This window comes from Bidens hawaiensis, unplaced genomic scaffold, assembly GCF_021521415.1.
Source record: "Bidens hawaiensis isolate Kalapana, Puna unplaced genomic scaffold, B.hawaiensis_p1.1 tig00017942_1, whole genome shotgun sequence".
Lineage (NCBI taxonomy): Eukaryota > Viridiplantae > Streptophyta > Magnoliopsida > Asterales > Asteraceae > Bidens > Bidens hawaiensis.
This window is the reverse complement of record NW_027492707.1, coordinates 158,091-182,533: the sequence shown is the minus strand read 5'-3', so window position 1 is coordinate 182,533 and position 24,443 is coordinate 158,091. Positions and strand designations below refer to the sequence as shown.

General features: G+C 36.6%; 1 protein-coding gene and 1 pseudogene across 2 annotated transcripts; one reads left to right on the top strand and one right to left on the bottom strand.

Annotated features, from left to right (window-relative positions):
* The first annotated feature begins 3,730 nt into the window (after nucleotides 1–3,730).
* LOC143554992 (uncharacterized) lies at nucleotides 3,731–7,300 on the top strand. Its single transcript, XM_077044634.1, has 7 exons — nucleotides 3,731–5,023; nucleotides 5,529–5,797; nucleotides 5,886–6,021; nucleotides 6,114–6,280; nucleotides 6,369–6,474; nucleotides 6,564–6,843; nucleotides 6,956–7,300. Exons 1-7 carry the CDS (start codon nucleotides 4,018–4,020, stop codon nucleotides 7,050–7,052), a joined length of 2,061 nt encoding a protein of 686 aa, XP_076900749.1. The 5' UTR covers nucleotides 3,731–4,017; the 3' UTR covers nucleotides 7,053–7,300.
* Nucleotides 7,301–8,674: 1,374 nt separating this feature from the next.
* Nucleotides 8,675–11,033, bottom strand: LOC143554991 (arogenate dehydrogenase 2, chloroplastic pseudogene; annotated as a pseudogene). Its single transcript, XR_013139125.1, has 2 exons — nucleotides 9,858–11,033; nucleotides 8,675–8,912 (listed from the first exon to the last, which is right to left on the bottom strand). The product of XR_013139125.1 is annotated as an arogenate dehydrogenase 2, chloroplastic pseudogene (transcript).
* Nucleotides 11,034–24,443: the final 13,410 nt, after the last annotated feature.

Here is a 24,443-nt window from a genome sequence, read left to right as displayed (position 1 = left end):
ACATGTTGAAATTTTGTCGTAGTAAATCTTGATGACTTCTCTTCATTTCCTTCATACACCTCAATCAGGGCTTCCCACAGTTCCTTAGCAGATTGCAATTCTCTAAAACCCATGTGAGAGTGCCATAGTCAAGGTTGAGAGAGCCTTTTCATCCTCTTCCATTTTAGCAATATCATCATCATCATCATACATGGCAAGAGGCTTCACAGCAATTTTAGTAGAGTTCTCCTTCTGGTAAATGATGACTTGGGGACCCCTAATTATTCTTCTCCATAATTTGGCATCTTTCATCTTAACATACTTCTCGAACCGAAACTTCCACTCGCTAAATCCCTCATGAGACAGCAGACGGGGCACGCGAGTAGTGGTCCCCATTATGGAGTACATTTCTTGATGGAGTGAAGCATTGGATGACCCATTACTATTAATTAATTGAATAATTTAAGTTTATTCAGTCTAAAAATAATATTAAGTCCAGAAAACTCTAAAGTCCAATACACAAGGCCCAAATCTGATGGATCAGGCCCAACTATGTTCACAGTTTGCGTTGACCGAGAACCAAAATTGTTGACCAAGAACTGAATGCGTTGACAGAGAACCAAGGTTGTTGACCGAGAACCAGGGAATGTTGACCGAGAACCAAGATTGTTGACAGAGAAGCGAGGAATGTTGACCGAGAACTACAGAGTTTGACAAAGAACCCTTAAGTCTGGCCGAAAATGATCAGATTTCAAGAGAAAACTTGAAAGATTAGTCAAAAACCCCCAAATCTACCCGGGAACTGATTATACTGGCCAATAACTTAGGGAATCAGTTGAAATTTGTAACAACTAACTCCCTAAATTAGCGGAATTTGAATAGATTCCAAAGATAACACAATCTTTTACCAGAACAAAACCTCTTTCCTCTTCTCCAATTAACAACTCGCCTGAAATACAACCAAAACACCAAAATACGTAGATCTTGAATCCGTTGATATCACAATAACGATCCTGAATAGGTCAAAGGCTCTAATACCAATTGTAAGTCCCAAAAAGAGGTCTTTCAATATGATATCAACACACCTCAACGATATTGCGGAATATATCGTAATGTGATTCAAGACAAATAAACTAATACGTAAAGAACACGATGAAATGCTTCAAAACAAAAGTTATTATTAACGTCGGGTGCTTAGGCACTTGATTACAATACTCGTTCACCACAATGACAATATGAACAGCCAACTGAAACCCTATACAATATGATCTATATATAGGGTAGCCAACACCCAAGCCCAACAAAAAGCCCAAAGCCCACCGAGATTCTTAAAGGATCTCGGCTTACATTCATAACCCAAACCAAAACTAATTAAGTACAAACCACAAAAGTATGGACCCAACACGGGACTTCTCATTTTTGTGTTCAATTCTTCAAAAGATTAATGATTGATTTGATGCTTTCACCGTGAATGTGGTTAAACATGTTGAATTCTCCGTTTAGCATCTCTTTTCTTCATTCCCTCATGTCCAAATTACCTTCAAATTTCTCGATAAGTTCTTCCCAAAGATCTTGGATAGTGGTGCATTCCTTTACACTTTGGTGTAATCTTTTTTATCCAAGCACATTGTCAAGTAATTAAAACTATTCTGATCAACAACCAACTGATAAAGGTTTTTGAGAGTGAATTAATTGAGGGGCTTTTCAATTTCAACACCGGCTTGGTTTTAGAACTTTGGATGATAAGGACCCTATTCGATAGAACTTATCATTCTTATGTCTTGTGTTTGTGCAAAGTTCATGAACAGGTACTTCTAATTGTTGAATTCCTCGAAACCGACCAACTTGGGTGGTTTGTTGTTTGAACCCGATTCATTGTCCATGAGAAGGTAATGTTTCAAGAAAGATTCTGCTTCGGAAGCCGTTCTTGATTTTGCAAGATTAAGGATCACAAATTTGAATTCTGCTAAGTACGGTAATTCACAATTTGCAAGGAACTATTTGCGAATTGTGAGAATAGTTCCAATTGCGAGATTAATCCCAACACTTGCGAATTTCAAGAATATCATTAATTGCGAGAATAGTGTTTTTTCCTATGCGAGAATAACCTGATTGTGAGAAATAAAACTTCTGCAAATTCAATGCTTGCGAGAACACCATATGCAAAAATAAGTTATGATGAACAGTTTTTCGCAATTGCCATTGTCAATCAGTCAACTTTAAGTTTAGCCCGTTTGAATGAAATTAAGCTTTGAAACTCGTAGAAACCAAAAAAAAGGCAAACACAAGCTCAAAACACCAACACTCTTGATTAAAACACGAATAGGAAGACCCGAAAACCTCAATAGTTGAGTCGAAGCTTACCAATTGTAGGTCTCATGAATGGATCTATCAACTAAGTTCGGATCAATTCGTAGTCTCGGTGAGAAGAAATCACCAAGACTATCCAGATCTCGGATCAAAAATACAATAAACACACAGAGTTTTAGATAGAGAAGAAGAAGGAGAGTCTTTGAAAAAGGATGTGGATATTTCTATGGCCCACTTTGGCCTGTACAACTGAGCAATTACATGTTCATGGCCTCAAGCCCAATACAAATTTAGCTAAAAAATGCAAATTACATAAGCACATAATAATTTACATCTAATACAAAAGCCTAAAACATAAATAAACAAAATGAGGCCTAACAGTTAAGAGGTTTCTTAACGGGCTACCAAATAAAACTTTCTACATATGGTGACCTCGATTGAATGGCCCATTGACTTAAAGACAATTGGTTTTGATGATGTGGTGGGAAGATTAAAAGCTTATTAATAATAGATAAAGGATGAAAATATTCAGTTGTTGAGAATCAAAGAAGCTTATGCTCCATAAAGTCTAGTGATCGAACCATGGTCAGTCAAGTTATGCACCAAGTGAACGGGGTAAGAGCAGGACAAGATCATGGGGACGTGGAAGGAACGAGAAATCAAAGGACACGGAATAAGTCAAAATCCAACTGAAGGATATGTGAAAAAGAAAAGGATCGTTCACATGATTAAGTGTTTATGATGTGACAAGATGGAACACTTCACGTACTCGTGTCCGGACCAAAGACAAGAAAATCACGAAGCAAATCTGGCTGAGCCGATCATGTCCCACTAGCTTAGTTACTTAAACCTGTACGAAATCATTTACTTAAACGATGAACGAGTATACGCGAAAAGTCTTGAAGCCAAGAATGGAAGAAGGCACTTGGAATCTTGACAACATAGGTGGTGGTAGCAGTTGCAATAGCGGTATCATTAATAATACATATATCGTAACTTTTGAAAATAGCATAACTGTCATTTTACTTTACCATAGACCTTTTATGGAACTGAAAACGATAGATAGGAACTAACATTGCAACTTTTAAAAGTTAGGGACGAAATCTGAATGTTGGCCTAAGTCACATGTCCAGTAATGTAATTTACTTTTTAAATTTATATAAACTTTAATAAATGAGTGGTCATATATGTTCTCACTCATTGAGCCATTACTTACATCGTATATCCTAAAAATATATCTAAAATGTAGCACTTACAAATATGATTAAAATGTAATTATTACATCGAAACATAGAGAAACAGTTAACAAGCTGAACCGTTATCCATTTTGAATAGAACTAAAATACATGCATAATTTTTAAAATTGAAATTGAATTTCATGAAAATGTTAAGCCAGAAGACCAAAAGGATTAGACAGCAACAAGTTCTTTCATAATGTGTTGGATTGTTACTATTAGTTTAATATATGGGTTTGGACTTCCTAGAACCCTCCAATAATTAAAATTGGATAAAAGTTTTTATATGTCAATTATTGAGTTTGACTTTGTCTTCTCATGTTTCTTCTGTTTTGACTCCATCACATGATAAGATAGACTTTGCACCTACCATGGTTCAAGAAACTAGACATTGTAAGACGTAACTAAAAGTGATACTTTGTGTCTGAACCAAGCTCTTACTACCTTATTTCAAAGGAAACTCGTGTAAAAATCTCAATAACTAACCAAAATCATGTTATCACCACATCCGTGTCGTGTTTTTTCACTAGCAGAAATACAATCTGCAACAAAAGACTTTGCTGATGAACTTGTCATCGGACAGGGAGGATTCGGAAAAGTCTACAAAGGTAAACTTTCTAGTGAAGAAGGTGGCCTTGTTGTTGCCATCAAACGTTTAGATTCTATGTCCAAACAAGGGGAACTTGAGTTCAAGGCCGAAATCGAGACACTTTCTAAGTTGCGTCACTGTCACCTGGTTTCTCTTATTGGTTATTGTGATGATAACAAGGAAATGATTCTCGTATATGAATATATGCCTAATGGAACCCTCTACCATCATCTACATGAAACCGAGACTCCTTTGAATTGGGTTCAGAGACTGAGGATTGCGATAGGTGCTGGACATGGATTAGACTATCTTCACACAGGTGCTGGGACACGAGAAGGAATCATACACCGTGATGTTAAAAGCTCGAACATTCTTTTGGATGAAAAGTGGGAGGCTTTGATATCGGATTTTGGGTTATCCAAAATAGGCCCAACTAATCAATCATCGTCATACGTTGATGCAAGTGTAAAGGGTACGTTCGGCTATTTGGATCCAGAGTATTTCTATACCAGAAGATTGACAAGGAAAACAGATGTGTTTGCTTTTGGGGTCGTATTGTTTGAATTGCTATCCGGGAGGCTTCCAGTCGACATACAACATGGTGAGGCATGTAGTTTGGTAAGGTGGGCTCAAAATTGTGTGAAAGAACGAAAATTAGATCAAATGGCTGATCCTAGTATCAAGGGAACAATTTTTCCAAAATGTTTAAAACGCTTTGCACAAATTGCATATCGTTGTTTGCTTAGAGTTCCGAAAGAACGTCCTACCATGACAATGGTTGTGGCTTCACTTCAAGCTATACTGGAGCTACAACAAAAAAATGACAATTTTGCGAATTCAATAGGCGCGACGATGGGGCTTACTTGGAAGATTCATAAGTATCTTCCTTCCATGACCAAAAAAAGTTCTGGTATGCCCAACCTGTTCATGCGTGTTGCGTGTTAATTAATAGTCGTAGTCTTAGGCTCTTAGCGTTTGGTATGTAGAAAATTTTCATGAGCCCAACCAGCTTTAGTCGGGCTCCAAGTTAAACGTGCCGGCTTAGCGGGCTCATCAAGTCAACTCCCTTTAAAACTAATACTTATTAATTCTAGGTAATTTTAAAATTTAATATTAGATGGTATCAAGTGGGCTCATGGACCAGCTTGTGTGGTTTTATTTATAATATAGCTTTAACTTAAACGAATCAAATGAGCAAGCCAACTAGTGAGCTTACCTTGGCTCGAGCTCGGCTCTTTTAAAAACGAGCAAATTCTAAATGCGTTTTTATTTTCAAGTGAGCCACGAACTTGCCTGGAATTTTATTCATTTCGTTTTATGTGTCGTTTCTTAAGTAACAATGATTTGTAACCATGAGATACGCATGCCACTTGCTGTCTTTAGTTATATTATTAACTCTCTGTTTTTTCGTTAAGACCAAAGAACAGGTTCTTCAACTAACAAGGATGGAAGAGATCATGGTGAAATGACTCATCAGAATTCTGATCTATTGGGTAGAGATCTGAAAATATTCACATATGATGAATTGAAATGTGCTTCAAGGTACTTTGGAAATGACATGCGCTTAGGCAAGGGGGTTCATGGAGCGGTTTACAAAGGCTGGGTCGATAAAATGACATATGCACCGTGTATGCATGATACTGGATTACCCATTGCAATTAAGAGACTTAATAGCTACAAATTTGTAAGTCTTCTAAAAGTGAAAGTATTTTCTATTTTAAGCTTATCAAAATAAGTATCTCTTTCAAGTAACACATCACTATTGAACACAGTTTGATCCGGATATGCTGAAAGAGTTTTATCACCCCAACCTTGTTAAACTCATAGGATACTGCTTGGAAGGTGAACGACTCTTTCTCGCATATGAATTCATGAGCAATGGAAACTTGAAGGATCTCATGTCGAATGGTAAGTTGCATAACTTAAAATCCCTTAAACAAATCAAAACCGAAAAATATGCAACTCTTAGTTGAGTATTGTTTAATTTTCTTGTATAATAGGGGCTATAGCAGAACTTCCATTGGTTATAAAGGTAAAAATAGTAGTCGGGATTGCACGAGCAATTGTTTTCTTGCACAGGACTCAAGATGAAGTTGGAGTAAACCCTGATCGCAAAGGAAAGGTTTGTGAGTATCCGCTTCATAGAAATAAGATATTGCTTGATGAGGTATAATATGAGCTTGTTCCTATGTACATTTAAAACTAGAATGATTCCCTATGATTTATACATGTATGCATGAAATAATATTTAGCAGGATTTTACTGCAAAGCTTTCAGATTACGACATAACAAAATTCGTACATGGTCACTATCCGAACAACAATGATAGTCTTCATGATCATGCTTATTTTCTTGGGTTTAGTAAGTTACTTCATTTTGAGTAATTATTTTAGCTTGCCATGTGTTTATGCAATTGCATTCGTCGAAATTAATAATGATCATTCTGTCAGAGCCCCTTGCACTGCAGACCAATCTCTATGGGTTTACAGTTGTACTCGCTGAGGTGCTGACGGGAAGACTAATCTTCTATGAACATGAAGTCCAAAAGATCGATGATTTCTTGCTTCAACGAGGAAAAATGTTGTTGAGTCACATTGCAAACTCTTGTATTGAAATGGTTGATGATGTGGATTGTGAATCAAAGGTACTAACAATGTTGGAGGAGTATGAGAAGTATATCCCTGCAATTCATAATGAGGCGTTTACAACAACAACGGGGAGTTATATGTCGTAAGTTCATTCATAATTAAATGGCTTCGCTTAGCCTCCATTATATGTTGTGTGATCATTTATAATAACCTACTCGAATCGCTCATAGTGTATCAAACCTTGTAATGTACAGAATTCTAGAGATGTTTACTATGAAGGGCCACATAGATTCGCTGGTGGAGCTCAAGGGGATTGATATGGATACAAGCGAACTACATTACTCCGTGTAATAGAGCATGTGCGATATACGCAAGAGACTAATACTTTGTTGTCCGGTTCTTTTGTGAGGAACATTCAATTAATCATCAAGCTTTTGTTTGTAGTGTAGTTTATGTATAATAATACATCCCACAGCCCCTAGACCTTACTAATAGATGTGCTATTGTTGGGATTTTATCGGGTATGATTAATTTATTGATTGATTAAGTGAAATGATTTCTTGACATCATTGGACAGCAGTAAGCTGTTAATATCTTTATGAAACATGTACATAATGGGAGCACCAAATAGAACAGAGAAAAATATTCTCAAACAAAATCAATTTGGATAAAGCATTCTATCATGTCCCTATTTTCTTTGTGAGTGGAGTTTTTATAATGTAGGGAGTGGTTTAGCATGTTAAAAGTGGAGAAGATAGAAAATGTAGTGATCTTACTGTATATTTAAAAAATTATTGTTCCATCATACTAATTTTCAAATTTTTGTAGTTGTGAGCGAGGGAGAGAGATCAGATAAGGTTTGAAGATACGGAAAGAGATGCAAATGAATATTCGACGGATTTGCCAAATTTTCGAAATTACAATCTGACTCATAAATATGGAATTTAAGACTATAAATAAAGTGGTAAGTTACACTGATCAACTATTTTTTTATCCTAAATACAGAAAGGATTTAAAGCTTGCAAAATAGTAGGATAACTCTTGATTGACAAAATTAAAATGGTAGTATTTGGGTATGGCAGCCGAGAGGTTCGAACATGATCCCTCTCGTCAAGACATTTTCGTCCACTGGTCATGGGCCCCATAGATCCGATCATAACCTAAGTTATGTCAAAGTAGCCTTGTTCAGCTTGAATAAGCTCCTTATAAGAACTTATGATGTTTTGGGTTTTTAAGGGTTGGATATAAAGACATCAAGTGTTCATAGTTGTAATTGTATCAAATCTCCATAGTTCAAAATAAGTTTATGAATATTGGGACAAAAATTATGAATCAACCATGTGGCAGATAATTCAGAGTAATGGTCTATGGACTAAAAACATTAGGAAGACATAACTTAGCATGTAAAATAGCTACAATTAGTGATGATATGTAATGGATTGATTTCTTCATATGATATGTTTGTTAATTCAAAGATAAGAGAGATTCATTAAGAGCATCAAAGATCACCCTTTTTTAAAACTGGTAAAGGTTTCTTCAAGTTTTAGTACTCTAGACTTTATTTCATTACTTGTAACCAAAATAAATAATAAAAATAAAAAATAAAAAATAAAGACTTTGATATACTTATTTAACACAAATAGAGGTCAGCATCAAACCCTGTTCTGGACCCGACCCGGTGTACCCAACCAGAAACTGTACCCGACGCGCGGGTACAAACCAGGTTTAATTTCTACCCGGACCTGACCCAGGCAAAACCGGTAAAAAAACCCAATCATACCCAAAACCGGTTCCTATCTGACCTGGATCTTGACCTTAGTTGACCAAACACGAAAACGGTTCCAACTCGGTTCCGGTTTCAAAGAAAATTGGTTTTCCAACCTCTAAACACAAATATCATCAACAGAAGCCCATATCTAAATTTCAAAAAAAAAAAACAAAACAATATGGAGCTATATAAAAACAATCTCATTATTGATTTCCAAAGGTTTATGAATAAGCACATCATTAAAAGAAATAGTTTAAGTTAACACTACCTGCTACTACAATTGCAAACTCTTCTAAACAAACATACCACAACTCAAAATACCATAAATAAATAACTAAAGACCAAAAATTACAGCATCATACAAGTGAAGAAACATGCTGATGCCTTTAGCATATCCCCTGCCTCATAAGCTGACATATTACATATAGCACAGCATGACAGCTCTAAGCCATCATAAGACATAATAATACAAATATTAGCAAATGTAACTTACTAACAATAACAGTCTATGAAACATATTATAAAATAAAACATCCATTATCTGATAAAATAGCAGCATTTCTTACTTAACAAAGAATTTCAAGATAAAACCCGAAAACGACCCATATATGTATTTGTGTCAACTGTCAAGGACATCAACCCTAACTTGGACACACCTAAATTTGTGTAACCCGAACACATCCAGTTTAACTCTGTTATCTTAACGGGTCAAACAGGTTGGCATGTTGTGACCAGATTGACAGGTTATAAAAGGGTTGTAATCAAATTGTAAACAGGTTGGTAATCTGTAATAAATAAGTTGAACGACGGGTTGACCCGTTTATTCGTGCCAATAGAATACAACCTGTAATATATGACAATCAACACTCATATATTTATTCGTGCAAATGACATCAAACCTAACCTTGACATTATAATTTGTGTAACCCAATGACAGCACAATTAACCGATCTATCTAAACAGAACCAACGGGTTGACCATTTGTTACAAACTAGTTACACAGTCAAAAACGGTTGACCACCTTAATAAAATAGGTTAAACATGTCAGTCTGAACACGACCCCTATAATTAAACAAGTTAAACAGATTAACCCGAACACGAACCAGATTTATTTTCTGTCATATCAAGAATTGCCACACTTATCAATTATCAATACTAAATATTAATCCTAAGTTTCAGTTTCAACACACAAGATTCCTTCATTTTCTTTAACGCAAAGGGTATTTTAGACATTTCACAAATCACCAAATATTGAAACTTTCTTATTGCTAATAATAATTAAAAAAAAACGAAACTTGGCTACTTATTAAACATATTGCACTACATAAATACTATCAATGCATATTAGACAACAACTAGATTATCAAGAAACAGACAGTAAGAAAAACATACCATCAACTAGTACCAGAACCCGATTCCGATTCTGATTCTGTAACACCCGGTGGCAACACGAACCCATTCCCATTAGATGGCAACTTCGCCAACGCCGGTGGCTGCTGCAAAAGCCCAACCGCCTTTTCCCGCTTCCCAAACAACTGCTTCCTCAACACATCATGCAAATGCCCAAACAACTCCTTCTTCAACGCCTCAAACGCCAAATCCAACCGCTCCAACTGCTCCATCGCATTCTTATTATACATAAACAACCCATAATACAACTCAAAACTATCACTAGACGTATTCTCCACCAAATCCAACAACCGCTCATACCCCTTCGTATTAATCGGCGTACTATCCAACCCCAGCTTCTCCAACACCCGCCCCACCGTATGCGTTATAAACTGCGACTCCGCCGCGTGCATATCGTGCTCCGCACACGTCATCTCCCGCATCACACACCCTTCCCTCGCAAACGCGTCCAAAAACTTCTCACACCTCGAAACTCTACTCTCCTCGTTCCCAATCTGAACCTTATCGTACACAAACGGCAACCCGTTCCACCCGTCCTTCCCACTCTCCGGCCCGAACATCGGGTGAGTACATAATATATCGAATTCCGCCGGTAACGTCTGCAAAAACAAATCCTTCGCAAACTCTTTAACCGACAACACGTCGACGAACAAAGTGCTTCGTTTTAATCGTTGTAAAGGTAGAGACTTTAAGACTTTATCGGTGGATAATATTGAAGTGCATAATAATATAACTTCTGGGTGTTCTTCACAGAGGTCATCTGGGTTAGTGAAGAAGGTGACACCGAGATCAAGGGCTGGTTTTGAGTAATCGGATCTTGAATAAGCGAGAACATTGTGGCCTTGACGGACGAGGGTTTTGGCTAAGAATTGGCCGAAATTGCCGAAGCCAACGATGGCGATTTTGAGGGTTTTGGATTTTGTGAAGTGGGTGTTGAGTTTGGATTCGTAGTCGAAGGGTTGGGCGGCGTCGATGGCGGAGGTTTGGGTGCGGTGGAGGCGGAGGGTTGGGGTGCGGCGGTGGGGTGGTGGTGGTTGGAGGCGGTGAGCGGTTATGTGGCGGGTGGAGTGGAGGTGGTGGTGGTGGTGGGTGGTGGGAGTAGTGGTGGTGGCCGGAGAGATGGAGAGCATTTTCCGGCGAGGGTTTTGGGGTTTCCGGCGGAATAATAATAATAATAATAAGAGGAGGTGAAAGGTGTTATTTTTATTTTTATTTTTATTTTTATTCAAGGGTGTGGAGGATCGAAAATGTTTTTAAGACGTGCGGGTGTGGTTTTAATTTATTATTTACTAGGGTATAGACCCGCGTAACACGCAAGTGAAATAACATGTCACTAAACATAATCAAGTTAAACATCAATTTAAATAAACATAATACTTCTTCAACAATTCGTACCAAAACGTTATAGATTTACATTGTCTTTATATTAAAACTTCAAAATTACAAGAAGTTAATTTAAACTGAACAACCAAAACACATTAACAAAATAACTAATAATGTTTATTGATATTAAACCATAATGAACATCATCAAAAAAATATACCAAAAGAAAATCCATTTTCCTAAGACACCTGAAAATTTATACAAAACAATAGCAGATTAAATAAAATATAAACCTAACATAACAACAGGTTTAGTAATTACTAACATATAAATAACAAAATCAATATTGACAACCATAAAATTTCATAAATAACATATGAGAGAAAACAAATATTTAACATTAAGATGGCCTAATAAAAATATTAAAGAGTAATATTGTGTACATAAAACGTTAATAGTTACACAAACTTGTCTATATTAGTAAAGTCATGAAAATGTTTAAATCGTATTATCCGAGCATGAACTTCAAAAATTTCCGCCCAAAAACAAAAACATTTTGCTTTAGAACATGAAAAACAAAACAGACCATGCAACCTGATTAAGTATTAAACTAAAATTAAGTATAAACTAAAATGTTAACGTATGTCATAATGAGTTTATATTAACATAAATATCTAGAGGATTATGTAAAACTAAAAACAAAATGTGTGAATGTAACAATTACCATATAAATATAGACAATCATAAAATTTTAAAAGAAAACATTTTAGAAAATCATAAATTTTAACATAATTATATAACCACAATCTTAAAATTCAGATGCTTTTAAAAAAAATGTAACAAACTGGTCATCAAAATCATAATATTTTTTCACTATTATATTAACAAACACACATATTAAACATAAGTTAGGATAGTACCCGTGTTACACACGGTGGAACATATTTAAAAACATAATATATATGTAACATCATATAAATTTAATGAAATGCAAATGTTGTATTTATAAATAAATGATTATTTTACATGAATTATAAGATATCATAACTTATTTAAATCAAATACAAAAACATACAAAGACTAACAAAGATAAATAAAAAGTTAAAATATTTTATAACTTGCATCACGAGTACATGGATTCAAATCCATTTTATAACTTGAGCCCGTGTTACACACGGTTGAAAATATAAAAACAATAACATAAGAACTTGTAAAAAATATACTTGATTTTTTCAAACCCGGGTCATAGTTCCAAATCCATAATAATCCAGCTAGTATTTGAACTAACAATATACCAAAATATATTTATAATCTAATAATACAAAAGAACAATATGGTATCATACTACGAATTAAAAGTAAACTATAACTCACAACCCCCATCTCCTTGATGCAATATGAAATTTGAAATGAATGATCAACTTTGTATTGTGAGTTTCTTGAACTTGCTTAGCTGCAAATTTCGAATTCTTTCTTAAAAAAGGTCAGATTGAAAAAATATATATTTATAGTTAGTAAATTATCATCTTGAAAAAAAATCCACTTTTGAATTAAATAACCTAATTAGTAACCCGTGTAACATATGGGCGGGAATTTTAGAAAATATAAAATATACATATATGTTTTGAATTTAAATGATTAATTTATTTAAATTCAGTTTTTTAAAATATAGTCAAAGTCCAACTGTGTAAATCAATATGTGAAGTGATAAGAACAATGAGAACAAATGTATAAATAGAAATGAGAATAAATCATTATTATTGTAACAACTCGGGTTTTTCGATTAGTCTAATACCGGACTCGTTTTTGTTTCCGAATAATTTTAATCAATAAGGTATATATATTCTTATATTACACCTTTATTTTTCTTTATATTATAGTATTTAAAATACATATATAATATTAATATTCTTATAACTTTACATTATATACAAAATACCTCTAAAGTTTTGTTTTAAATAATTTTGAATTCACATCCATTCTTGAAGGACCCATTTGCAATTTTTGTTATTATTATTATATTATATTACAAACCTGAACCCTATAACCCATATCCATGAACCAAATCCGTAACCCGTTTACCCGTTTTAGTTTTCTTGCACCTAAATGTTCGTCTTAAACATGGAATTGATTTTGGTAAATCGTTTATATGCGTATTCCGAGCAACACCGACAATCTAAATAAGAAAACACAATCAAAATATATACGAATTTAGAATTTAACTAACCCGTCATACAAGTTTTCTGGAAATCGAACCTACACATCATAATAATTGTCACACCCTCAAAATCCACTAACGGAGTTTTACCGTCAGAGGGTGTGAACTAACAGGATCGGAATCATTAGTTATAATCAAACCATAAGTAAAGGTTTCAAACCACGAAAACATTTAAGTGAAGTGCGGAAGCGTAAAACATTAAACCCAATGTTGCGTCACGCAGGACGACTTAAAAACCCAAATAATAATAGTTTAAAACAAGTTTGCATAAACAATAGCGTTCAAAGTAATGCATGATCCTATACCGCGCGCCCGCCTCGGCTACCTGAGAATGACATACTAAAAGTGTCAACACGGGGTTGGTGAATTCACAAGTGTATATACAATAAAGCGTTTGCGTTTTGCGTTTGCGTTTAGCGTTTTGCGTTACCAGATAGTGTTAAATCAATTATATATCTATAGGTAGCTAGCCTATAAAGCAAGTATTACTAAGTGTTCGACACCGAAGCTGACTGTTTATCATGTGCCTTGCCACCAGGTCTATCCCGACCATGGTAATGTGTTAGCCAAAATTACACCCACTCGACCTCCAGTCGAGCTTAGCGTTGGGTGGGGTTTGTCAAACCCAGTAGTACTACTCAACAGTGACTCGCTATTATCCAATACTAAACGGTTCGATGTGTGAAGGACTTCAGTTGTTTCGTTTGACACTTAGCCTTTACAAGTGATATATAATCTAATAACAAAATCTAAAAGCGTTTCGGAGTATGTATTCTCCCCCAAGTGAAAAGCGTTTAAAAGAGTTAAAAGGGGAACGTGAAACTCACTGTTTGCGAAGAATTCCAAAAACAAGTCACCCAAGTGATGCGCGTCACAGAAAACCCTCACTAGCGTTCTAAAACAACAAGGAGATTTCTAAGTGTTGAAACTATTATCGAGTCTCTAGATTCGGCACATAATACATATGCACAAGATACGTTTCGTGTTTCGTTTGTGAATTGTGTGTGTCTCAACAAACCCATTTGTGATACGTTACATGTGTGAACAATTATTTACGGGTCAAGTATTAATAGTGTACATTTCTAGCAATTATTCCCCACAAGGGCAATTTGATCAAAACATAACAATTATCTAGCAATTAGCACGTTTTATGTATTTTCACAAAGTTCAGCAGCTAGTTTCATCAAGACAGAATTATACTTGAAAGATTACTCTATTCAACAGACCATAGTATCTCAATTAATTCACCAAAAATCGTCACAAAAGCATAAATGAGTTAGGTTTCCAGAACATATTTTATTGTATTTTTATTCCTCATAGATTTCTCACAATGATCAAAACATTACAGCAACTCACAGCAGTCAAAATCATGCGCAACAGAATGTTATTTGTTATTCATGTTAAATGAAAAATCCAACTAATGCAAGACCAATTGGGTTAGGTTCTTAACTCAACATGTTAACTTCCAGAAGTGGAACCAACCCATTTGGTCTTGTAGTTCATGAGATATGATAATTACAAAACAACCTAACAGCAGGTCTCACAATTCAGATTTGCACTTCAGTTTTGTAAAATAATAAAAGTTAACTTTTACTCGTCAAAAAATTACAAACTTGGACTTTATAGAAACTAGACTCAACATAGTACCCTGTAGTGTTAACAACCTCGACCAATTTCCACATTAACATTTAGTTACAGTTGTCTAAACATAACTTACAATCTGTCCAGTACCAGTTTTGACCTTTAATCACATTTAAATCGTTTGAGCAACCAAAACACCTCCAAATTAGGCGTGGTTGGGTTTTCTGGAAACTAGACTCAGAGTAATACCTCTTAGACTTATAAATAGCTCAGTTTGCTTTTATATTTAACAAGTTACATGTCGTTCAAGTTTAACAATCTCTGCTGTCAAAACTCAGCAAGCACAAACAATCGTATAACATGCATCCTAAGCATACGACATATATTCAAACATGCAATAAACATCATTAACCATCAAAATCAGTAGTAACCTCTAGGGTTTACAAACAATCAATGATTTAACATTCTTTCACCGTTCAAAATCACATATGATCATCAATATCAATAACCAACACATAATCAATCATCATCTAGCATAAATCAACCCTAGTTCATCTTATTCATCAATTTTCGTGACCTAGGGTTTTAGATTAACCCATTCAAGATCAAAATTAAACATGTAAAATACATAGGATAGTTGTTTATACCTTCCTAGCACCTTAATCTTCAACCAAACTTGAAAAATCTTGTGTGTATGTGTGTGTATGATTGACGGCAGCCAAGGGAGTCAAGGGGGAGGGGGGCCGATTGGTGTGAGGGAGGGAGAAAGAGAGTTAGGGTTTTGTTTATTATTAATAATAATATGTTACACATAGGTCCCTCAACTTTTAAGTATTACTTTTCTAGCCTAAAGTAACTTGTTTGCATCTTGAGTTAGTGTTTTAAATGATATTATCAAATAACACATAAGCCTAACACATAATTATCACATAATTATTGTTTGGATGTTTTTCGTTTATTCACCAATGATTTGCGTCAACTCGTTTGCGTTTCGGTGAAATTCCGAAAGACTACACATGTAGTAATTGTCAAGCGTCATTTAAAACTCTATTTTAAATGTAATGAGGTGTGCGTTATAGATCAAGTGATCTTAAGTTTGAATTGATGGAGTTTGAGTTAACGGAGTTAACCTGAAATTGACGAGTGCAACAATAATACAATTAAACCAACGTACACGTCCTTCCTGATCTCGCAACAATAAACCCTCAAGAATTTTCAGCATATCAAGATATTTGTGACCTACTCGTGACGCATTGTGGCCGCGGCTATTATGATCATCGTTCATCATCATCACGGACTTGTAACTGGTAATTAATCAAAGTAGCATACTCGTTTTTAATTCAATTACAATACCCCCAATGTTAATCGGACGTTTGTAAACTGGATTTGTCAATTGCGAATTCTAGGGTTCATAAGTAAGTAGGGGTAATTTCAACAGTTGGTTTTAAATATCTTTCTCCTCCTGTAATCAACTTGATTGATAGCGCAGCTGGAAAGTGGTGTCTGTCAAAGCTTGTGAACCGGCCAGGGGGCGCGAGTTCGAGACCCCGTGGACGCGCTTTGGTGTTTTTTTATTATTGGTTTAGATATTTATCATTATAATTTAGACAGAATTACAAATTTTGTCCTTTAAAATAAGACGAATTACGGTTCGTGTCCTTTTCTAAGTTTCCTTGCAGGCGGTGTACTTTAAACTTTTTTTTCCTACAAGTTTGGTCCTTTACGCTAACTGGGTTAGAAAAAGTCAGTTAAATGCCCTCACGTGAGACGCATGTGAGGGCATTTTTGTCTTTTCGTCTACCTGCAACTTCTTCTTCCTCTTTTCTTCTTCCCCCCTATCTCTCCTCTCATGTGCATCCACCATCACCACCCACCTTCTTCTTTCAACATCCAAAACCCCACCACCACCTGTTGCCGACTGCCACCACTACCCACCACCTACCGCCGCCACCATCACCTGAACAACTGCCGTCATGTGTCTAATTCAAACATCTCTACAGCAATCTCCCGCCGCCGGTCACACAATTCCTTCCATCTCGAATACTCTCCGTCAACGACTGTAAAGCCCGAATTTCATAGTTGTTGATGCTACCCATTCAACAAAATCAAAATTAGTAATAAAATGTTACACTGAAGAGAAGAATGTACAAAGAAAGCTTCGAATCACAGGCGATAACAGCTCCCACCCACCACATCATTACCACGCCGACATCGCCGCCACCTAGGGTTCCACGGAAGAACCCGACGGCGACGGTCAACAATGATGAAGAGATACAAGGTTACCTTGCCCTATCGGAGAACACCATCGCCAATGACTCAGACCACCGTAGGTAACACTCATCGCTTCAGCAGACAACCACCACAACCGCCACCTAGGGTTCTGATAGGGAACCCGGTAACAAATCTGAGATCCGGGTTAATATTTTAGGGTTTCGTGGTCGATTTAAAAAGTTTGGGCTTCGTGGTGGCAGTTGCAGGTGTTGGCTGTTGTGTAGTGGTGGTTGCTGTATGGTGGTGTGGTTGTTTCTGGTGGCAGTTGCAGGTTTGGGCTTCGAAGGGTTTCTTGACGGATTCGGAGCGATTAAGGGTGGAATTAGGTGAGGGTTTTAGTGGGTAATCGATGGCTGAGGTTGAATTGATGGTGTAAGATCGGTTGTAGATTGAGGGTTGTTTTTTGTGGTGATCGGAACCGATCATTTTTAGGGTTTTCGATTGAATTGAAATGAATTTGGATTGGGATGATGATGGTTTGATTTTGTGGGTGAGATTGAAGGTGATGGTGGCGGCGGTAGGTGGTAGGTAGTGGTGGCAGTCGGCAACAGGTGGTGGTGGGGTTTTGGATGTTGAAAGAAGAAGGTGGGTGGTGATGGTGGATGCACATGAGAGGAGAGATAGGGGGGAAGAAGAAAAGAGGAAGAAGAAGTTGTAGGTAGACGAAAAGACAAAAATGCCCTCACATGCGTCTCACGTGAGGGCATTTAACTGACTTTTTCTAACCCAGTTAGCGTAAAGGACAAAACTTGTAGGAAAAAAAAGTTTAAAGTACACCGCCTGCAAGGAAACTTAGAAAAGGACACGAACCGTAATTCGTCTTATTTTAAAGGACAAAATTTGTAATTCTGTCTATAATTTATTTTAAATATCAAATAAACATTTTTCTTTCATAAAAACCGACATTTTAGTGTTTATGTTCCTTGTCGAATCTAGCTTACGTATATATATGTATTTTAAGTATTTATTAATAATAAGTAAACATTATTTTATCAAAACCCGAAACTATTATTTATGTTTCTCGTTGTTGAAACATCTTTAAAAATTTGCTTATATTAAATTTTATACATAAAATATATTATATATATGCATCATTCTTTAAATATTGTAACAATCGTATTTTAAACGTATTAGTTATATTTATAAAATTAGATTTTCGTTAAGTATTCCAAGATATAAATTATAAATATTTATTTCTAAAATCATTCAATATATTACAAGTTGTATTTATTTATGTACTCTCTTATAATTGCTTATTTAAGTATTATTTAATTAATTATATAATTATATTATATTCAATTCATATTTATTTAGTTAAACTAATAATATTGAATTCACAATAATATTAACCATAAGAAATCAACCGTTCAATCATTAACGTCCTATTCCCAAACATAACTCAAATCACTTCGACACTTTAATTCATTATACGTGTTGTCTCATTATTAATTAATTCATATTATTATTATTTAACTAGGAATCCTTGTCGGTGTATCCCGAATGGTTCATCTCTCTCTCATCATCACTTATTTCGTTCATCTGATCAGGTAAGTAATCACTCCCCTATTTTACTTGTTTTCAACTGTTTTGGGGACACTTGCGTACCATTTATCAAATTATTTATCTTATTGTTTCTCAAACGCAAACTGTGATCTTTGTGTTGTGTATCAATTGAATGACTGGTTGTTACTTGATATTTGCTTACTTGCTTACTTGAATCGCATTCGGAGAGGTCCAACATAATCTCATTATAGTATGATCATACGACCGTCGTAGTGGCCGGAGCCCGATCGCATTGGCAATGGTTTCACCGACATCTCATTACTTACTTGATGATTTCATTGTTTATACTCACAGATAACAGTTTTGCCTACTTTTATTCATTTATATCATTATATATTATTACCATTTTTGTTTGTGTTAAAATTGGTGATCTACTCACTCAACATGTATTGTTGACAAATATATATTTTGTACGCATTTGCAGGTTATAGATTGGATTGCTTTTTGAACTGAAGCTCACGTAGAGATGACTTTTGGATAATAAACATATACAATGTAACATCGTGAAAATTTCAAGTTCAAAATGTCAACTTTCCAAAGTCAAGGGACTAAAATGGCCAATTTCCAAACCCGAGGGTTAAAAATGAAAATTTTGATTTCCTAACCCATCGCGCTACGCGATGGATCAGAAGAGAGACCCATCGCGTACCGCGATGGGGTGTCTAACAGCGAGACGCGTGACACGCCACGTGTCCACACGTGGCACACCGGTCGCCATGTGTCCCGACACGTGGCCACACGTGGCACGACGTCCGCCACGTGTCAACACGTGGCACACCATCTGCCACGTGGCGACATGTGGCAGACCTATGCTGTGACTCATTTGAGCTACGTCGCGCTACGCGACGGGAACCAAGGACCCCATCGCGTACCGCGATGGGATCCCAGATTTTGCCTATAAATAGCAAGTCCGGGATCTCATTCAAGGCACACCAAAACCTGCTCTCTCACTTCTCTCTAACATCTCTCTACACCTCGATATTTGTACCATCGATCCACCTCGATAAACGCACCACAATTCCTCGATTTACATATCTGATTCCTCGATTTCCCTGTCGACGTTTCCTCAAAGTGCGTGCCGCCCTCCACCCACATACAATCAAGAAGGTGTTTGTTCTCGAAAAGCGTGTCGGCCATTGTGGAAGGTTGGTGATCGTTGGCGTGCCAAAATTAATCAAGAAAAGTGAAGCGGCATTGGAGTGCTACTCGAGTTCTTAGGGTTTCCGAAACGCCAACAAGGTTAGGCGTAACGACAAATATAATATAATATTATATTAAAGGCTTAAGCCTTATGTCGAGGTTATACTTGATGCCTCGATAAAAGAAATACAAACATAACAAAGAAAAGAATAAAGAAATGATGTGATAAATAAATATATATTTGTGTGCAAGTATATATATATTCTTTGTTATGAAATTATTATTTAAGTAATAATGAGTATTCTTAAATAATAAAAGAAAAAGATTAAGTTTCTTGGAGAAGAAGAAACGTCGGGTTTTTAATATAAACTAAAGGTTTATAATTACTTTTAAACTAAAGGTTTTCAAGTAAATGATATATATGAACTAAAGGTTCATCGAGGTATAAAACAAGACTAAAGGTCTTAAGCCGGATTGTATATCCGACTACAAATGTTTATATTCGTACTATAGGTGCGAGATAAAAAGGGAAAGACCCTTGGACGGTGAGTGAAGCCGATCCTAAAGAGAAAAGGTGAATACACCCCCAAACTTTTATAAACTTGTTTTAAAATAAGTCAAACATGTTATATGAAAATTGTTTACAAGGAACTATGTGTTCCTAAAACCGTTATAAATAAGGGTATAAACCTAGCCCTCAGGCTGTGGTATACGTGTGTCTGGATCCTTACATAGGCGGTACTACGCGGTGGGCACACCACACCACCCTCGGTCGTAGGATGCTCTCCTGCAGGGAGTACGACCTTTGTGTATATTTACGGGTATTTAACTAAGTCGAACGCTGCGGTGTTTGCTGAGGTGACCTAGAGTTGAGGCTCAAGTTTATATTGTGATGTTTAACTTTGTTATTCCTAAGCCACGATGGGCCGAGGCGGGCGTAGTTTCGAGGGGTAATAAAGTAAAAGAAAATATTTTTGCGTCAGCGTGTTCACCAGCATTCGTTGCTGACGTATTTTATTTACATTTTGCAGGTGAACAAGATTAGCACTTGGAAATGTCGAAGTGCTACTTTTATCTGATGGCTCAGATTTTGTTTTGTTAAAACTTTAATATATAAATGGTGGTGGTTTTGTAACTATAAAACAAATAATCTTTTGTAACTTAGTTCGGGAATCTTTTTCCCGACTTTTGTTTATGTAAATATTTATAACTTAAATCCACAAGTTTTCTAAGTCTTCCGCAATTATAACGTAACTCTGATTTATTTACACTTGTGGTACCAACATATGTGTCGCGCTCCTAGGCCGTGTTTTGGGGTGTGACAAGTGTTGGTATCAGAGCCATCGATCTTAGCGAATTGGGTATCATAAAACAATACCCAAGCTTCGATCCAAGTATAGGAATTAATTGATTATTTGTTTTAGGGATAAGATAGGCTGGTAACCTTTCTTTCCCTCTTCACATTCTAAACCACCCATAATATTAGATGTCATTTAAAGCTCATATAAAAGACTTTGTACGAAAGGCTAAGGAAGTCGGAATCGCCGAACCTTACCCCGAAGACAACAAGAGTGATGGTTATTATGAAGCGTACTTTGACCAAGATGTGGAACACGACTGGTCCAAACCTGTATACTACCCCGGAAGTAGACACTATCCGATAGACTTTCCCGATAGTCCACCGAAACAAGGAGTTGAACCATCAAGGCATTCGAGTTATCATCCACCAATAATACCCATGTATCATCCCTCTGAAATCCCCACATACCAACCATCAGAGGTACCCCAATATTACCCAACTGGATACATACCATCAAACCCACATCCATCTTATGCCTTCCTCTCCAATTTACCTATCAAGGAAGAACCAAAATCCCCATCCTCTAATTGGATGAAATGTCATTTCGATCAACGACGATGGCATACCGGAAGCTCTACCATGAACGAAGTCAACTCTCAACCCAACAATAACGATGGGCCGTCCCACAAACCAAAAATGAGGGTTATGATGTCTTATGAAACTTTCCAAATGCCCTCAATGGTGAATGAGGCTACACAACCTATGGAGGAAGATGAACCGGAAGAGGAGGAACCCGAAGAAGAAGAGGATCCCGAAGAAGAGGAGGACCCTGAGGAAGAGTTTGAGGAAGAATCGGAAGAAGAGCATCCCAAAAATCCCAACGAGGTGTCAAGCCCAATGAAAGGATCACTCACTTCCCAAAATCCGAGCTATGGTTCTATGGACCCATATGTCCAGTATCTCGAGAAACTCAAGAACCAAGCCTCGTCAAGCTTCTCACCATTCCAAGAAGAAATTCCCTCAATTCAAGAACAAGCTGATGAAATTCGAGAGCAAAACCAAGCCACCAAAACATTCTTCTACCTTGCATCCGACATGACTTACATTCCATATCTAGAACCGAGGAATCACTACGAGATGGTGAAACTGGGTTACCGTGACCCACCTTCACAATATGGATACCCCAACGTAGTCCCACAATCGTATGAAGAACATCTGGATCGCGCTTTGCACGAAACCGACGACTGGAGAAAGAAGGTGGCTGAGGAAGGAAAGAAAAATAAGAAGATGGGAGAAAAGCTTCTTCACAAGTGTAACAAATTGACAAAAGTGGTGAAAAAATTCTTGAAAGATTGAAGATGGTGGAAAAGAATGCTATGTGGAGTTATGTGTAATATAGTTTTGTATGCAATGTGAAATATGTATGTAACAAGAACGTTGAAACGTTCTTGAAATAAAGATATGATGATCTATATAATATCTATCAAATGATATATATATACGTATGTGTGTATATGTAAAATAAATATATATATATATATATCCTTTTGTGATTATATAAATGTGAAATAAGACTTATGTTTAATATAAGAAATTTGTTAAATTTCAGTTAAAAGAAATAATTAAAAGAAAATGTATGAGCAAAGTAATAACGAGTATGCTCGAAAAGAAAAAGAGATAAAAGAAAAGGGGAAAGGCCCCGAGAAAGAACAAGAAGAAGAAATTCCCGAAAAATATATGAACAAAATTCAAAAGATGATTAAGGATGCTGTTAGAGATGAATCAATGGCTAGGTCTCAATCTAGACAAACGAAACATTCTCATTCTGTTCATCCTTCCAAATCCGTTAAATCCCGTCCGAACCCATCTCATGTTGAGGAAAGCGTTCATGAATCAAATGCCGATGGAGGCATTATACAAAAGTTCAAGAAACTTAAGATTAGTAGCTGTTCATTTAAAGATTTTAAATACTATGGACCGAAAGAGTTCCATGGTGACAAAGGAGCCATCACTACTATGAGGTGGCTTGAGGAGATGGAGATGATTGTGATAACGAGCAAGTGTTCCAATGAGGACAAGATCCAATATTCTGCCCTTATGTTCAAGGGAGAAGCACTTGAGAGGTGGAATGCCTTGTTGATGAGCAAGGGGAGAGAGGTGATGTATAGTTTGAGCTGGAATGAGTTCAAAGCTCTGTTGATGGGAAAGTTTTGTCCCATGCATGAAACCGACCAAATCCAAACGAAATTTTTAAATCTTAAGGTCGTGGGGACGAATCTTCGTGAATACAACACAAAGTTTCTTGAATATTGTCGACTGGTTCCCCAGCTGGTGAATCCTGAATCCAGCAAAATCACCCGATACATTTGGGGACTGCCGCGGGAAATCCGCGACATGGTGAGGTCTCACCTACCTCAAACCGTTGACTCTGCGATGGAGTTAGCTGGTTATCTGATGGGCGGCATGGTCCGCAACAAAGAAGAGGACAAGAAGGTTCCAACAACAACAACCGCCCAAGGGAGAACTGAAGGAGGTGACAACTACAATGGCAAAGGCGTAAACCAAAATCGAAAAAATTCTACGCCATGAAAAACATGTAGAAGGTATCACAAGGGACGATGTAACTTCGCCCCGCCTCCTAAAGTCTGTGAGTCATGCAACCGTATGGGTCATGCGGCTGCTGACTGTTGGAAGAAGAAGATGTATAACTGCAAGGAGATGGGCACCTAAGCTTTGAATGCCCCAAGAACAAACCCGCGACTGGTGGTGCGGGTGGAAGTGGCAAGGACAAGAAAGGAAACGCTCGAGTCTTCGTACTCGACACAAAGAAAGCCGCCGATATGCCGGAAACCATTACCGGTACGTTTCTAGTCAACGACACCTATGCTAGAGTTTTATTTGATTCGGGTGCCAATTTAAGTTTTATAGATTATATATTTTGTAGTCTATTAAACGAACCTTTAGTAAAGTTAAATAAAACTCTAAGCGTCGAGACTGCTAGTGGCGAAATCGTTAAGATCTCTGAAGCCCTTGAAAACGGAAAAATTCTATTAGCTGGTTATATTCTACCTATCTGTTTGTTGCCCATGAGTTTGGCTGGTTTTGATATGGTACTTGGTATGGATTGGTTATCCGATAACCATGCACGTATCATCTGCAATAGCAAAAC

What these genes read in the sequence shown, in the direction of transcription:
- LOC143554992 (XM_077044634.1), top strand. Translation starts at nt 4,018, where the DNA reads ATGTTATCACCACATCCGTGTCGTGTTTTTTCACTAGCAGAAATACAA. An exon ending in CATGACCAAAAAAAGTTCTG is followed by an intron (nt 5,024 to 5,528) that starts GTATGCCCAACC and finishes TTTTTCGTTAAG; the next exon opens with ACCAAAGAACAGGTTCTTCA. An exon ending in GACTTAATAGCTACAAATTT is followed by an intron (nt 5,798 to 5,885) that starts GTAAGTCTTCTA and finishes TATTGAACACAG; the next exon opens with TTTGATCCGGATATGCTGAA.